General features: G+C 37.7%; 1 protein-coding gene across 1 annotated transcript; it reads right to left on the bottom strand.

The window, feature by feature from the left end:
• LOC131393597 (olfactory receptor 1J4-like) lies at nt 1-14,551 on the bottom strand. Its single transcript, XM_058524667.1, has 5 exons — nt 14,349-14,551; nt 3,716-3,815; nt 3,551-3,628; nt 3,056-3,232; nt 1-402 (listed from the first exon to the last, which is right to left on the bottom strand). Exons 1-5 carry the CDS (start codon nt 14,549-14,551, stop codon nt 1-3), a joined length of 960 nt encoding a protein of 319 aa, XP_058380650.1.
• Between the last annotated feature and the right edge of the window lie 2,514 nt (nt 14,552-17,065).

The raw sequence follows: 17,065 nt of genomic DNA, 5'->3' as shown, positions 1-17,065 counted from the left end.
TCATATTTCATATCTGTTCTTCAGGCCATAGATGAAGGGATAGACAATGGGGGCAACTACCATGTACATCACAGAAGCAATTATGTCTTTATTATTGGAGATGGATGAGGAGGAAAAAAAGGAAACACCTGCAATGGTCCCATAGTATAAAAACACCACAAAGAGATGGGAGCCACAGGTAGAAAAGGCTTTGAAGAATCTCTTGGTAGAGGGGACCCTCAAGATGGTAGTCACTATAAGGATACAAGGGCCCAAGACACTACTCAAAGGCAAGATGAAAAGCATTCCTCCTTTGGTGACGACAACCAGCTCATTGAGGGAGATGTCTGAGCAGCTCCTCTTCAGGAGTGCAGTGAGGTCACAGGCGAAGTGGAGGATGATAGTTTCAGCATAGGAGCACAGCTGGAAAAAAAAGAAGGTGTGAAACACCGTATGTGCACAACAGAAGAACCAGGACCCAGCTACTAATGAGATGCACAGCTCCTGCCTCATGATGGTGGTGTAGTGGATGGCTGACAGATGGCCACTTAGCTGTAATGACTCCAAGAAGGGCATTGTCAAGGCCAAAAAACAACATGCAAAAATACATCTTGGAAATGTACCCTGTGAAGGGGATGGACTTGTGATTAGTGTGCATGTCCATCCACATTCTTGGGACAGTGACAGATGAGACAGAGATATCAGTGAAGGCCAAGTTGCTGAGGAAGAAGTATTTGGGGGTGTGGAGGTGAGAGTCAAGCCTGATGAGAAGGATGATTAGCAGGTTCTGCAGCACTGTGGTCTGAACAGGATGAAGAACATGTCCTGCTGCTCTGGCAGAATACTGAGCCCCAAGGAAAGGAAATCAGACATGCTACTCTGGTTTTCAGCCCTCACACTGCTCTTCTATATGCTGGAGATGAAGACGGTTTGAGAATCTCAGGACCCTAGGAACGCTGATAAGGACCATCTCATCTTATACTAAAATTCCCTAGGAAAATGATGAATTTTTAAATACACATTAATTTCTCACACTTGTGGATGCGCGCATCTTCCTTCTATCACAAACTGGCTCCAGGAGAAAAGCACAACAAAAGCAGCCAACAAGCCCTCATTGCATAGAAGCTATAGAGTGTTCAGTCTTTCATTCAATCATTATTTATAGAACATTGAGTCTGAACATGGATCTTTACTAAGGACTGAGATTGCAGCAGTGAACAGAAAGGCAAGGTCACTGCCCTCTGTGAGTGTAGATCTTGATGAGCATAGAGTGATAATTCACTACACAAAGACAGGGGCAAATCATAATTGACTGTGGAAGGACCAGTAGGTGAGCTTCAGCAAACTGATACCAGTTGTTTTCTGCAATAAAGTAACATGGGACTCCAGTGCTGAGGCGGTGTTTTTGGAGCGTTGTCACATTCCTCCTGTGAACCTTGCCGCGTACCATTTGCCTACAGTTTTTAACTCTTGGTCACTCTCAAAGTGGGTGGTCATTTAAAGCTGCTTGGTGCCAGAACAGCTCCCAAACTAAAAGGGTAATCCACAAACTATCGTTCATAAGAATGGTGAACATTTTGGCGAACATTTGGGTACAAGGCTGAGGATTTTACCTGCATTTCTTAAGTAAACCCACACATCAGGCTTACATTCCCAGATTTTAAAAAATCTGCACAGGTTCACTAAGAATTTCTGTTCTTTCACCAATTTTAGCTTTTAAGAAATGGAAACATAAAGAATATCAACTCAAAAGGCCCCCAATAGTACAGTAGAGGACACGGCACGCACACACACACACACACACGTGTGTGTATATATATATCTATAGTATACATGATATATTATATATAGTATATATTGCTTGACATAAATATATTACCATTTTCTGTGAACTAAAAATTATCAACTATTAGCTACTTCTTGTGGTTCAGTCATTAATATGACTGTGTGATCAGAGCCCATGTTCTTAACCACTACACATGGGACATTCCCTTTCAATTGTCAGGGAGCCAAGAACCCTATATTATTTTAGAGCTGGAAGGAAACCAAGATGTCCAAAATTTTCTTAGTCTGCTTCCTAGAAAATTTCATTCATTCTTTTTTTTTTTTTTTTTTTGTGAGGAGATCAGCCCTGAGCTAACATCTGCCAATCCTCCTCTTTTTTTTTTTTTTTGCTGAGGAAGACGGCCCTGGGCTAACATCGGTGCCCATCTTCCTCCACTTTATATGGGACGCCGCCACAGCATGGCTTACCAAGCAGTGCGTCGGTGCGCGCCCGGGATCCGAACCAGCGAATCCCGGGCCGCCGCAGCGGAGCGCGCGCACTTAACCGCTTGCGCCACCGGGCCGGCCCCTTCATTCATTCTTATTTATATATTTTTCAAATGATTAAAAAATTCTTGCATACTATTAACTTCTATTTAAACAATAAAAATTTACTGAGGATCAGTAAGTTTCACAAGACCAGTGTAATTCTTTCCATTTTATAGATGTGGAAACTGAGGTCAAGGAGTTATGCAAATTTCCCAAGGTGTCACTGCTATTTGATGGTGATTCTGCACTCTAACTTCACACAGCATGATGCCTGGAGTTTTTTGCCTGGAACCTTTAGTGAAAGTAAAGTGTGACAAAATTCTGAGTGACTCAGTCATACTCAGTAATATGAAAATGATAGCAGATCTTTTTCAGGAAACAGAGTCGCTTGGAATTTGGTTATCTCAGCCAATGGTGCTCCAGAAGGTGGGCACTTAAGGAAACGTTTGAAATCATAGGTGAAAATCAGATGCCCATAAACCTACATGCACACCCAGCCACACACTCACTACAACAAGCAGCACTCACGGTCTCGTTACTGAGAGGCATACTTCAGCCCCTTCTGACCCACACCCTTCCTGGGAGAAGGCAGTCAATGGGCAGCAGTTAAGCCTATTCAGTCACAGGTACAGTCATTAAACCACCACCAACAACCCAGGCACATGGTGACATACACATGGTAACACACAAACAGACAAAACCAAACAATACACATTCCTGCTGTCAGACGCTAGCATCACCTACAAACCCAGCTCTCACATACGTTGGTACACTGCTGAGCAGAGGTTTGAGCCCTCTTGGACCTCTGTTCATTGGTGAGAAGAAGGTTCTTCTGCTTCTCCAGCAGCAGAGACAACAATCTCACTCCTAATGTTGAGCTCTCATCCACTGAGCTGTGATGCATGTATTTAAGAAGATCATAAGCATGAATCAGGGGTCCCTAATCACACATTAAAAGGTTAATGACTTGGTCTAAATGTGCTGAAACAGAGCCCAGATTGAGTCTAACTCAGGAAAAGAATCAGGCTGTGAGTCAGATACATAGTACACACACACATGCATGCAACTATCAAACAACATGAAAACAAGTATACACACACACACACACACACACACCTGCCAATGAATACAAAGGCACACAAACACACAAGTGCATAGCAGATCCATTGCCAAGAGCATATATGCAGGACCTCTGACCTGTGCTCCTCACCGGTATCCTCAGACAACTTCTGCTCCAGACTGCTACCCAAATCCTCACCTTCTTTTCAGGGGACCCAATATCCAGACAAATAGAAGAAATATGTGGGGCCTCAGCACTTTCATATTCCTTGACCAGCTCCAAAGAAATGAGTCAAAATATAAGGTTAAAATTACCAGGGGGAGGACTGAAACAAAGTTCCCAAACTTCTGGCTAATTTCTCACTGATTTGGGGAGGCTGTGTTTCCAGAAGCTGGAGGGACTGGAGTCACAGGAGATGGTGTCGCTGATGCCCATGATGCCCTGGACTCCTTTCTTCTTAGGCCTGGGTCCAGCGGGGACAATTAATTTTTTTATTTTGAAATTATTTCAGACTTATAGAAAAGTTGTAAAAATGATACAAAGAATTTTTGCACACCCTGCACCTAGATTTCTCCAATGGTTAACATTTTACTCTGTTTACTTATGTATGCATGTATATTTCAGGCTTAGATTTTAGGCAAGTATACCACAGTGCATATTATCAGAAGGAATATAATATCAATTTTTCCAATTACTAGTGATTTTATCCTTGTTAAGGTGGTATCTGTCAGGTACTCTACTGTAAATTACTGTACTGTAAAGGTACTGCAAGTTAGTATTGTAGAGTTACTATCCTGTAAAGTTACTATTTTAATCTTTATAAATAATAATAACGTTACTATTTTAACCTTGTAATCAATAAGCCTCATTTTGGTAGATATTTTGAGACTATATCACCATGACTTTTTTTCTTTTAAAATTTCACTCACTAAATTTAACATCCATTGGTGACTCTTATATGAAAAAAATAATGCATATGTCGTAGCCAAACGGTAGCTTTCTAATTCTATCATTTCTTCCACATTTATCAATTGTATTGTCCTTTAAGAAGGAACTTCCCATCAGCCCCCACTTGTTTGTTTCTTTGTTGATTTATTTATATAATTATGGACTCATGGATTCTTATTTATTTGAGTCATAATCCATTACAATTGTTACTCATTTTGAAACTCAAATTATTCCATATTTGGCCAGTGGGAGCCCCTTCAAGGTGGCCCTGTGTCTTCATGAATCATTGAGCACATTTTACTCTCAGGCTCAGCGAAGTTTTCTTGGATAGTGTTGTCTTTTTTTGACCCTGGCCTAGAATCAGCCATTTTCCTTAATAACATTGGTCCATTTCAGAGGAAAGGGGAAAAGAGCAAATTTGGCATTAAGTGTGTTCATTGCTTTAAAGGCTTTTAATGACCTCAAAGGATACAGCTAGGAAATTTATACAAAAGAAATGCAGGAAGTAGAAACTAGAAATTCATAAACTTAAGGAATGTTTACCCATAGAAAATGTGTCAGGAGGGGGTCAGAAAGAATAGGGGATGGGAACAATATACGTGTTGATATATAATATACAAATTTCAATGTATATATGCGTTTTAAAAACCATGGTTCAGGTTGACACCTTCAATTTTGGTTTGACATCATAGAGTTCTTTCTCATTTTCCTTTTCCATGCACATGGTACCTTTTCCCTAACAAGAAACATTTTATATATTAAAATATTTGGAGTAGCCGTTCTGGTTTGAACTTGATTTGGCTGGAATTTTGTTTGAACCAAATAAGACTGGCTTATAGCCTGTCAAACATACATTGTGCATATGCTTTATTCATTACCCTAAAGTAAAGAAGGTACTCTTTGAAGATGAGAATTAATGCCGCCCTTCTTATGATGTCAATACTCTTTAAAGACAACAAATAATATCTCCCTTCCTATGACGCCAGAGCCATGTTGACCCATTGGTTACATGGTAATATGCAATGAATATCTCCTTGAACCCTTGAAAGAATGTACCCCTGTCATGCTTGATGTACATACCCTTGCTTTGAAATGGAATATAACTCTGCTGAAAATTGCTCTTCTCTGGATCACTTTTTGCCTTGTGAAGGCTGTGACTCCCATAATTAATCCTCAGTTTGACTCAAAATTCCCTTCTTTACTACACAATGATTATTGATTATTTGAATATTTAACATTGAACTATTGAATATTACATCAATATTTCTTGGCCACCCAGGCAGGTATTCAGAGAAACCCATCTGAGACCACCTGGAACCTATTTTATACCTGTGCTTGGTACAAGCATGGTCTCATTGTTCTCCTCCATATTCACTGTACTCTTTGGGTGTTTTGATGAGTTCTCCTGAAATCCAGACCTCCTTATTTAAGTTGATGATCCAGACTTCTATTATAGCTGTTTTATGTCTTAGGACTTAATATCTTAAGTGTGTACTGGGACTTTTCCTAGGTAAGGGGAAACTAGGGGGAAATTTGGAGGGAACTAGGCTAGCTGACCATATAATTTGGCTTTAAAAATTAGAAAAGATTTATGCTTACAAAGTCTACACAAATTAGGGGCCAGCCCGGTGGCGCAAGTGGTTGAGTGCATGCTCTGCTGCGGCGGCCCGGGGTTCACCGGTTTGGATCCCGGGCGCGCACCAACACACCACTTGTCAGGCCATGCTGAGGCAGCGTCCCATATAAAGTGGAGGAAGATGGGCATAGATGTTAGCCCAGGGCCAGTCTTCCTCAGCAAAAAAAAGAGGAGGATTGGCAGATGTTAGCTCAGGGTTGATCTTCCTCACACACACACACACACAAAAACAAAGTCTACACAAATTGTCTGACAGCAAAATGAGAGACTGAACTTGTTCAGCTCTGAAGTAGAAGGACACTTGCTCATTCCAGCCGCAGGGCATTCTCAGGTGACTGAAAACTAGTGGAAGTGTCTGAGGTCAATCCTCACAGCGTGCAACAATCCCATAGAGAACTCCATCGTGATCATTCACATTCAATAATAGTTGACAGCTTGTCCCAGGACACACACATAAGGATTGGTCGTCCAGTGCTCTGACCCCTCATGGTAGTTTTAGACTGCTGGTGGGAGAAACTGAGACATAAGAGAATGTTCATGATCGTTGAGAAAGTGACACTCACAAGCAGGCCAAATTTGTCCCACTACACTGCCCTTAGAAATTGTTTAGATTTTGTATTAAAATGAAACTAAAGAAAATGGGAAACCATTCTTCTAAAGCTGACAAGCTCCCAGACGGGCAACCACCCCCTGGAACTCTGGCTGGCTTTATGTACAATGCTTATGGAACGTTTACTTGCAAATGCTTAACAAAATGAGAAAATTTAACAAAAGATCATTTAATTCTTTGATGGACAAAATGCGGAAGCCCTAGTCTAAGTCCTTGTTGGCAGAAATGTCTCCTTCAGGTACTCCAGCTGGATGCATGTATGAGAATTATGGAGAGGATAGCTGTAAATGGCTGGATCTTTGGATCAAGGTAACCCATGATCATTTAAAATTACACTGGCCGCTTTGAGGCTCCTTTCAGCTTCCGAAACTTATCTTTTTGTGCACTAGATTTGAGAACTGTGGAAAAGACAGATTAAACACAATCTTTAATCTCTAAAGAGTCAAGCTTGCCACCTTATGGAACACCTACTCAAAAATGAATGATTCCAAAAGCTGTAAACATTTACAAAGAACAGCAAAATATTATTAAGCTTGTTTCATGTCTGAAGAACTTGGCTTGCTAACCATCGGGTTTGGGGTCCCAAAATATAGTTGGAAAGAAATGCAGGTGGCACCACACTTATGGTCAGATATTGTTTGACAGAAATGTGTGTTGAATTTCATTTGTGGCTAGAGTCCTACCAAACTGCCACCAGCCTCAAGGGAATTACATTTGCCATTAGAAGGAACATTCTAATTATATAAGATCATTAAAGAAGTGCACTTAAAAGCAAAGGCTTCAAAATTCCAAAATAGCCTTGTTGAAAGTTTTGCAGAAAAAGCTAATAAAAACATTAAGATATTAGAGGTAGCTAAAAGAAATGACTATGCAAAACTCTAAGTCAATGGCCTTACAGACACCTCCCTACCTACCTGTGAAGGAGGGCCCTATATGTGCCCATCCCAGAGTTGAAGAGGCTCTGAGAGATTTCCTGGGAAACTGCTACGTTATACCCTTCAACAGTTAAGGGTAATGTAAAATCAAAATTTAATGGAGTTGTTTAATACTGTCAGAAATATTTACTCTTTCTCCCTGCTGACACGTGGCAAAATATTTGAAAGAATTTAGCAATGTTATATCAGAAATTTGGCCAAATCAGAAGTTGATATTCAGAGCCTGATAGGAATATTTTTATAGACCGTCTTTGCTAAGTTAACATATACATAGAGGGAAAGGGGCAAATTAGGGATGATATAATTGGACAAATGGATCAACCTGTGATGTCATTTAAGTTACACCCTAATCTAAGAATTGAGAACAACTGTCTTTATCTTAGAAATCCTTGGAAAACTGGAAATACAGCTCTATAGGCAGTTCACACTCCACCCATTTCCTTTCACCTATGCCAAAATCTTCCCCTATTTGTCTCAAAAAGCTTGCAATGTCTCTGGAACTAATACCTAGACAACCACCAATTCCTAGGCATATAAACTTAGTTTATTTTATCTGCTAGAAACACAGTTTAGATCCAACTACTCTTTTGTAGGTTAATGAATTTTGTATTGTACCTGGTTCATAGCAAAAATTTAATGAAAACTGTTTAAGTTCTCTGCTTGCATCCATCTGTGTATTTATGTATGTCTATATATATGTGTTATATATGTGATATTTTTCTACATCCAGATATTTTAATTTCTAAAAGAGTTCTATTTAGTTGGCTTAGAGTAAGTGCTTATATAATTTTTTTCCAAAGGTAAGAGAAACTAACCCATATGTTTGTCAAGTTAATGTGATATAAAATAATATTTGGTAAATGAAAGTTCATTTAAGTTTGTTGGCTTGATTGAAATAAACGTGTATTCAGAGTTGTCAACATTGGATATGATGCAGACATAAGCCTTCATTCTACCTGAGTTTATTAGTCATATAAACTCGTGTTATCTCTATTACAAAATATGTCAGTATAAACAATAACTTAGATTGTTGTTGATTATGTCTAATGTCTCGTGAAGTTTTTGTAGACAATATAAACACAACTACTGAGAACAAGTAAGCTAAATAGATGTACATAAGATAAAAGTTTTGGGTGAAAGTTTTAATAATAATTATGTGACATGGTATATGTACTTAAAAATGACTTCAAAACCTTTTGATAACTTGAAACCTCAGAGTTTTGCTAAATTAAGGAAAATTACGGTAATTAATTATCTAGGTATTTCCACTTAAGAAATAGCCTATTAATTGATAATTAATTGATATCTTATTAATTATTATATATTATTATAACTTCTGAATTAAAATAGAAAGTTATGGAAAGATTATGGAAGGGAAACCCTGAGGAAAGAGTTTTGTGCATGGCCAAGTTGGCTAAGATTGAAATGAATTTAATTAAGTAAATGAGTTTCAATACCAAAAGTAAGCTGGTGCAAAAATTAGAATTTGGTTTTCTTTCTCCTAAAGGGATAATTGTCTTGGACTTTTAGTCTGCTCTTGATAAAGAGACTATGAAAACTTCACTTCTTTATCTTTGAGTAGTCTGCCAAAAACTCAAGGCTTTTATCTTTTATCAAAGTAAATTCCCTGTATTGCTTTTATCAGGTATTTAATCACAAGACCTAAGGTTTTTCTTACAACTATTTACATTTCTGTATTTTCCTGAAAATCTTTAATTTTCCCATGGTTAAATGGATAACTAAGCATTGTTTCACAGTGACCTGTGATCCTATTTGACCAACTATTCTAAAACCTTTTGATATTTTTCACAAACTTCCCAAAATTCAAATGCAAAGTAAAGTTTGTCTTGTGACATAAAAGTAAGTATGAGAATTCCAGTGGGCGCATAGGACTTCTCAAAGAATTTGTTCTCTCTTTGTATAAAGAGGGAGATATTAAACTAATTAGGCTTTTGTGGCATGTTAAATTGGATGGAAAGCATTATCAAATAAATGATGATAAACCTTCTTAGGTCGTATTGCGTGGGTAAATGTTTTCAATGAAAGTGCTTTAAAAATTATATAACATTCCTAAAATCCTGATATGTCCTGGTTATTAGTCATAATTCTATTTATTATCTTAAAATATTATGTCACAGAAGTAACCAAATTTCCTTGTCAATTGCATTATAATATTAAGACTTTTGTCATCTTTAGATAGTTATTGTTTTACTCTGATGCTTTTGCAAATATGTTTCATCTTCAGAGAGATTCATGGCAAGGCCTCTGACACTTATTCTAGAAATCAGGTTTCTGATAAACTGTCATATCATAAAACTGAACTGGGTAAGAAGGGGCTGGCCCGGTGGCACAGTGGTTAAGTGCACATGCTCCGCTTCGGTGGCCCAGGGTTTGCATGTTTGGATCCCAGGCACACACCAAAGCACTGCTTGTTAAGCCATGCTGTGGTGGGGTCCCATAAAAAGTAGAGGAAGATGGGCACAGATGTTAGCCCAGGGCCAAACTTTCTCAGTAAAAAAGAGGAGGATTGGCATCGGATGTTAGCTCAGGACTGATCGTTCTCACACACACACACACAAAAAAAAAAAATTAAAAAGATAAAGCTGAACTTGGTAAGGAATTACAAAACTCTAATGGAGAAACTGAAGGCTTCATAAAACTGCTAACAAAAGATAAAGATCAAATATTAATTACATGGGACTATATGAACCAAGGAGGATGCTCTAATGTTTTGTTTTTCCAGATTTAAAGAAATCCTTTGTCTTAAGCTATCAACAATTTGGTAAGATATAGTTTTGTGAAGAAAGATGAAACATTTGCTTTTTCTCCCTACCTGATCCCTCCAGAATTCAGAAACTCTCAGTGAGTATTATTATTTTTATTTATATAAATAATCAGGCAAAGTTTGTAATATAAACAAATTGGTTTTACTGTGATTATCTATGGCATAAATGAGAGTAACTGTGGAGAGAAAATTAAGTTGCACTCTTGTATATAGATTCTAGCCCTTCTAATTGTCTTTGACGTTTCATTATATACCTTTAGACTGGACTCTCCTGGACTAAGGTATTGACTTTGGTCTTGCTCACTACTTGCAGTGCCCTCTTTGGAAAACATGAACTGACCCCATAGGGGCTGGTCACTGGCAGATCAGTGTCTGTTGGTACACAACCTTCTGCTGATCCTTTGTTATCTTATGCTAGTATGACCAGCTACTGTAAGTCTCTAATGTGTTTTACTCAAGCCTGTCATCAATAGGATAAAGATGCTTTCCTGAAATCCAGTGTAAAGGGTCCTGTAATTCACATGATTTTTCTATCACAGCTTTAGCACCTAAATTTATGACAAGCTACACCTATGATGTTTTTCATGTAGTAGGAGTAGAGACCACTTTAATTTCTATCCGAACTCTTCATGTTGGGGGAAGATGGGCCTTATTATCAAATAATTCTTACCGGTCCCCTATATCCACTCAAATATGTATGTCACCCCAAGGTGTGTGGCTATGACCCAAACAGCAACGGAACCCCGGATTTTCTTCTACTTCATCTAAAACAACCACACCCATGCAAACAAATATACGGTGTATGAGTAAAGGGAAATTTTGGGAGGAAGGTTAAAAAATACCTATGTTATACTTTCTGACATATATTGTAATCCAAGTTCTTTTTATCATAACTTTACTGCTATTTGGTGTAATACTTTTGCTGGTCAAATAGGTAATAAGGCATACTAATATTTATGTTGATGATCAAATGTTTTGGGAATTAGAACTATATCCACCACAAGATGTAATTTCAATGGAATCTAACTGGCCTGAAAAATCATTATAAGTGACAACTGAAGATCTTGTCACTATATTAAACTAGTCGTCCGAAACTTATAAAGTACACATAACAGAGGATAAAAGAGGCAAACAAATACTTAAATAGGTACAAAATTACCAAAATGCCTGTAATAGATCATTTGTCTTCTTCTCTTGCCTTTTTCACTCTGTGTCTATTCCACATTGGCTACTTCAAATATTATGATTGGTTTCTTATTACTATTATACCTGTTCTATAAATATTATAAATAGTGTAAACACAAAAGATCATAGAATAGCACACATGCAATGTATGCACAACAATTTGACCTAAATGCAAATATATATAACCTATAATATTACTTCCCTGGTCAGCGTGTACCTCCATGATGGTTAATTATATTTAATTTTTTCTGCCCAGAGTGGATTACTGAGTAGGTCAATTGAAAAAAAGTCCAGCTCCAGGGACATGATGGAGCAAGGACAGGAAGCAACCACCCTGGCATCGAGGGGCAATATTTGATCATAAATGCTTTCTATTGAAAGATGAACAATAAAAAGTGGGAAACGATTAAAAAAATAATATGTTAAAGTACATGAGGAAGTCGTTCTGGTTTGGACTTGATTTGGCCTGAATTTTATTTGACCAAAGAAGCCTGACTTACAACCTCTCAAACATACATTGTACATCTGCTTTAATCATTACACTAAGGAATGAAAGAATGCACTCTGAAGATAAGAATTAATGCTTCCCTTCTTACGATGCCAGTATGCTTTAAAGATAAGAATTAATGTTTCCCTTCTTATTATGCCAGTTGCATATTGACCTGCTGTGTATGTGCTAATCTGTAATGGTCTTCTTCTTGAACTCTTGAAGGTGTGTATCCCTGTCATGCTTGATGTATGTATCTTTTTTTTGAAATCGTATATAACTATGCTGAAATTTGCTGTCCTCCAGAGCACTTTCTTCCCTTGTGAAGGATGTGACTCTCATGCTATAATCCTCAGTTTTGTTTGAAAAAGCTCTCTTCTTTTCTTTACTGTAGAATGATTTTTGATTATTTGCATCAAGGCTTCAACAGTGAACAGTCATTCTCTTTTCTACAATATGCTTATTTGTTTACTGAATTTCTGAACACATGTTAAGTAATTTTAGAATCTTGAACTCATACCACTCTTAATGACAAACTAACTGCAGTTCAAAAACTTTGTTTAGTTTTTCTTTATTGTGAGGTATATAGACAAAGTTCAGTGTTCAAGATTTACTTAGATTGGCTATTATATGTTCCTCTTTAGTTTAATTACGTTAGTAATTTGAAATATAATTAAGCTCATTTTTTTTTTGCATTTTGATTTATCCCCCACCATCTTCCATTTATTTTTGAGTAGGGGAAAGACAACATGGTCAAAACTATACCAATAAATACTATCTTTTCTACCCCATTCCCACCAACCTCCTGTAGGCAAGCAATCTCAGGTATTTTCTAGTTTATTCTTCTTGTGTTTCTTTTTGCTCAACTGGGCAGATACATGTATATTTTCTTTCCCATTCAAATTTACACAAAAAGTAATATGATATAGATGCTTTTTTACTCATTGTTTTTTATTCCATTTAACAATATATCCTAGAAATACTCCCATATTGATACATAGATGTCTTTGTCATTATTTTATCACAGCTGAAAACTATTCAATTGCAGTGATGTTACATAGAGTTTCCTTTTGGAGTCCTACAATGAGATAGTGGTGATGAATGTAATAAATGCCACTCAATTGTATCCCTCAAATGGTTAAAACTGTAAATTTCATGTTATGTATACTATACTAAAATAAAATTTTCAATAGAAAGAAGTAAATCAGCATAAAGCACAGAAAGGAATTATATAATAATAGTAATGTATGATTAATAAGTTAATAGAGGGGAAAATGAAATAACAAAATACATACTTAATAAAAAGGGAGAAAGAGAAGAGAGACGAAATATAAAATAGGTGTCAAATAGAAAACATAGAGTAATATGAAAATATAAATTTCAATACATAAAGATGGCATTAGATGTTAATAGACCAAATTCTCCAGAAATATAATGATGGTCAGTCTACAGAAAAAGAGCAAAACCCAACTTTACATTGCTAGCAACAGACACCTCCCAGATATAAGGACATAGAAAAGTTTAAAGTAAAGTGGTGGAAAAGAATTATCAAGTAAACACTAACCAAAAGTAAGTTGGCATATCTACACTTATATCGGAAGAAGTAGATGAGATGTTAAGGTAGGAGCCATTGTCAGAGATAAAGAGGAATATCTTCTAATTATAAATGCAGTGGTGTGCTGTTAAATTCATAAAAAAATTATTCACTATCTTTCCCTTTCTTTTTTCTTTTTTACAAAGCCCTGCTTTGTAGCATATTTCAGTTTCCACAGTGTCATTATTTCCACTGTGGCTGATTTCAATCTGGCAACATATGTCATTGAATGTTGAGCTGGTAAGAAATGTGCACAATCAGCTTGAAGCCAATGTAAGTCAGCTTCAGCACGCCACTACGTAAATGAATCAGTCCACCAGGAGGAGTTAATGATGCTAAATCTGTGTGCCCCCAATACCATAGCATAAAAAATACATAAGCAAAAACAGATATGTCTAAAAGGAGAAAAACAAATCCACAATTATAATTGGTTGAAGGGACTTTCAGGATGGTGGCCCCATTGTAGCCATAAGATACCAGAATACATAGGAATGGCAGGGTAATGACTACTACCTCCACTGTGAACATGACATACGCACTGAGGAAGAATTCTGAGCAGGACAACTTGAGCAGGGCACCAAGGTCACAAAAGAAATGGAGGACAGTGTTAAGAGCACAAAAGGATAACTGGGTCAGAAGAGTGAGGAAAAGGGAGTTGACACAGGACAGGATCCGGGATATAGCCACTAGTAAGGCACGCAACTCTTCCCTCATGATGGTGGTGTAGTGAAGAGGATGACATATGGCAACATAGCAGTCATATGCCATTGATGTAATAAGGAAGCTGTCCAGGTTATTAAAAACTAGAAAAAATACATCTGTGAAAAACACGCTGCATAGGGGATTGATTTGTACTTAGCGTGCATGTCCATCAGCATCTTAGGGATGGTGACAGATGGCAGGAAGACATCAGAGAAGGCCAAGTGGCTGAGGAAGAAGTACATGGGGATGTGGAGGCGAGAGTCCAGCCTGATGAGCAGAATGATGAGCAGGTTCTCCAGCACCACGGTCAGGTACATGCCCAGGAACAGGGTGAAGAACAGACTCTACTGGTCTGGTGGGTTGGGAAGCCCCAGCAGGAGGAACTCGGACACACTGCTCTGGTTCTCCCTCCTCATGCTACTCTTTCCTCTACTGAGAATGAATGAAAAGTGGTTGAAAATATTAAGGACTCTGAAATAATCACTTTTAGCAGTCATGTGAAAAATATGTATATTTTATATTGGAAAGTGGGAATCCTAACCTGTTTCTCACATGTTCCTTGTATGTTGGCACATATGGTAATTAGAAAAATTGTGGAAGAGGGAATGTTAATGAGAGCCAAATTTTCTTGGTTCTTGACAAAATCGTTTTCTTGCATCTGTGGCACTGAAGATCAGACCATGGAATATGACGCCTCATCTGTGTTATTGCCTCAAGAATGCTCTGTGGTGAGTATTCCAAATCATCAACCATGGCAGAGTAATCTTTAGAAGGTTTGACTTCACCGCCCATTGTTAAATTTCAGATGGGAGGTAGAATTTTCAAATAAAAGGATGCAAAGTATGGTATTGTATTCATTAAAGAACACTCATAAATATACAACATTTTGTTTATTTCAATTTGGTAGAAGGTCCTTAAGAAACTCTAGATTATGTTAATCTATTCTCTCTGCAGTAGTCAAAGAGACATTTAAAAAAATTCTTTTTTAAAACCTAAACGACTTCACCTGTTTAAAAACTGTCAAAAGATTCCCATTGATCTTAAGTTGAAGTATAACTACCCTAATATGGCTTCAAGACTCTGGAACATCTGCGTCTCTCCTACATTTCCAACCTCTTGCCCCTCAACCAACACTCTCATCCTTGCTGACTTTGTTCCAATTTCCCCAGAAAGGCACATTTCTATTTGATGTCATTTATACTCCTCCCCCTGGGTGGTTGGAGTTTCCTGAGATCCAATGTCCTGTTGAGCACATAAAGACCGGTTTGACTCCCAAGAAGTATTTTAGGAAATTTATTTGTAGTTTATTGTCTACTGTCAACACAGAAGGTTGTGACTACTCAATGCCATCTTAAATTACAGACAAATCATATCTTTTCAAATGCTTGCCAAATTCAGCCCCACTTTCTTCCCTTGGCAACGTAATAACACTTATCCCATGATGAGAAATAAGGGCTATTATCAAAAGATGCCAAAAGCAGTGAGATTTTAGCTGTATCCCAAGTTTCATCTGCCTCTTGAGTGTTCCTGCCATCTTAAAACACAACACCTGCTAGTCAGTGGTGGCAAGGATGATAATTACTTCCAAATACGTTCACATCCTAATGCCCAGAACCTGGGGATATGGTATGGTACACGACAAGGCAGAATTAAGGTGCAGATGGAATTAAGGTTGCTAATCATATAAGATTATCCTGCATTATCTGGGTGGGCCTAATGTAATCACAGGTGTCCTTAAATATAGAAGAGGGAAGCAGAAGAGTCAGTCAGAGAGAGATTTTAGAAAACTATGATGCTGGCTTAGAAGATGGAGGAAGAGGCCACAAGCCAAGGCGTGCAAGTGGCCTGTAGAAGCTGGAAAAAGCAAGGAAACAGATGTTCCCCTAGAACCTCCTGAAGGAATGCCAACATTTTGGTTTTAACCCAATGCATCCCATTTCTGACTTCTGACCTCCAGAACTATAAGACAATAAAATTGTGGGGTTTTTTTAAGCCACTTAATTTGTTAGAGCATTAATAAGGAATTGATATAACAAATATTGGAAAGATTTTGTGTATATCTAAATACTCTGGTCATCTGGGTACCAGTATGCAACAAAATCCATGTATCCTTCCTCAACTTCCACCTTGTATACAACAAAGCAAAGCTATAGCTTCACAGAGATAATTCCTACCCAACAAGTAGGGAAATGAGGTTACTTTTGCATTTGAAGCATTTGCCACTAATCACAAGGAAGACTCTAAAATACTTCTCCTAAAAAATCTCAAGATCATCCTCTCTTTTGATAAGAAAAGGCAGAGTGGCAGAGAAATATCTTACTCATCCAAAGGGCTTCTAGCCAGGGGCAAAAATCCAGCAGAAGAACACATACCAGTGGCAGGTTTCAAATCTTCAGATTTTTAAATATAACTATAGACACCTCATCCCCATTCCTGAAATGTGTCCTCACAGTAACGTATGTATTGAAGCTTGTTCAGTAAACACAATGTTAAAAGTGTTAACCTTAAACTTCCTCCTTTTTCTAGTGCCACCTGAGGAGTGAGGCATTCTCAACTCTCTTTTTCTCAGTGTGAGTTTATGGGGAAAAAGCCAAAGGTTTTAGAATAAGATAGGCGTGGCTCATAATCATGGTTTGATATGGCATTTTTTCCCATAGAAAGTTTCTTCACCTTTGCGATTCTCAGAAAGATGACACTCTTTAAAAAACAGATATTTATTCCCCTTATGTTTATTGTAAAGATGAAATGAGATTACATGTTTAAATCTCTTAATACCTTTTCTTGCATAGTGCTCAATAAATGTTGGTTCCCCTCCTGCCACAACTAAAGAC

Source organism: Diceros bicornis, chromosome 28 (assembly GCF_020826845.1).
Source record: "Diceros bicornis minor isolate mBicDic1 chromosome 28, mDicBic1.mat.cur, whole genome shotgun sequence".
Lineage (NCBI taxonomy): Eukaryota > Metazoa > Chordata > Mammalia > Perissodactyla > Rhinocerotidae > Diceros > Diceros bicornis.
The sequence above is the reverse complement of the archived record's forward strand: the minus strand, read 5'-3'. Positions and strand labels throughout refer to the sequence as shown.

What these genes read in the sequence shown, in the direction of transcription:
- LOC131393597 (XM_058524667.1), bottom strand. Translation starts at nt 14,551, where the DNA reads ATGTACCTGACCGTGGTGCTGGAGAACCTGCTCATCATTCTGCTCATC. An exon ending in TTGGGTCCCCTGAAAAGAAG is followed by an intron (nt 3,233 to 3,550) that starts GTGAGGATTTGG and finishes ATGTGTGATTAG; the next exon opens with GGACCCCTGATTCATGCTTA. An exon ending in CTGCTCAGCAGTGTACCAAC is followed by an intron (nt 403 to 3,055) that starts GTATGTGAGAGC and finishes TTTTTTTTCCAG; the next exon opens with CTGTGCTCCTATGCTGAAAC.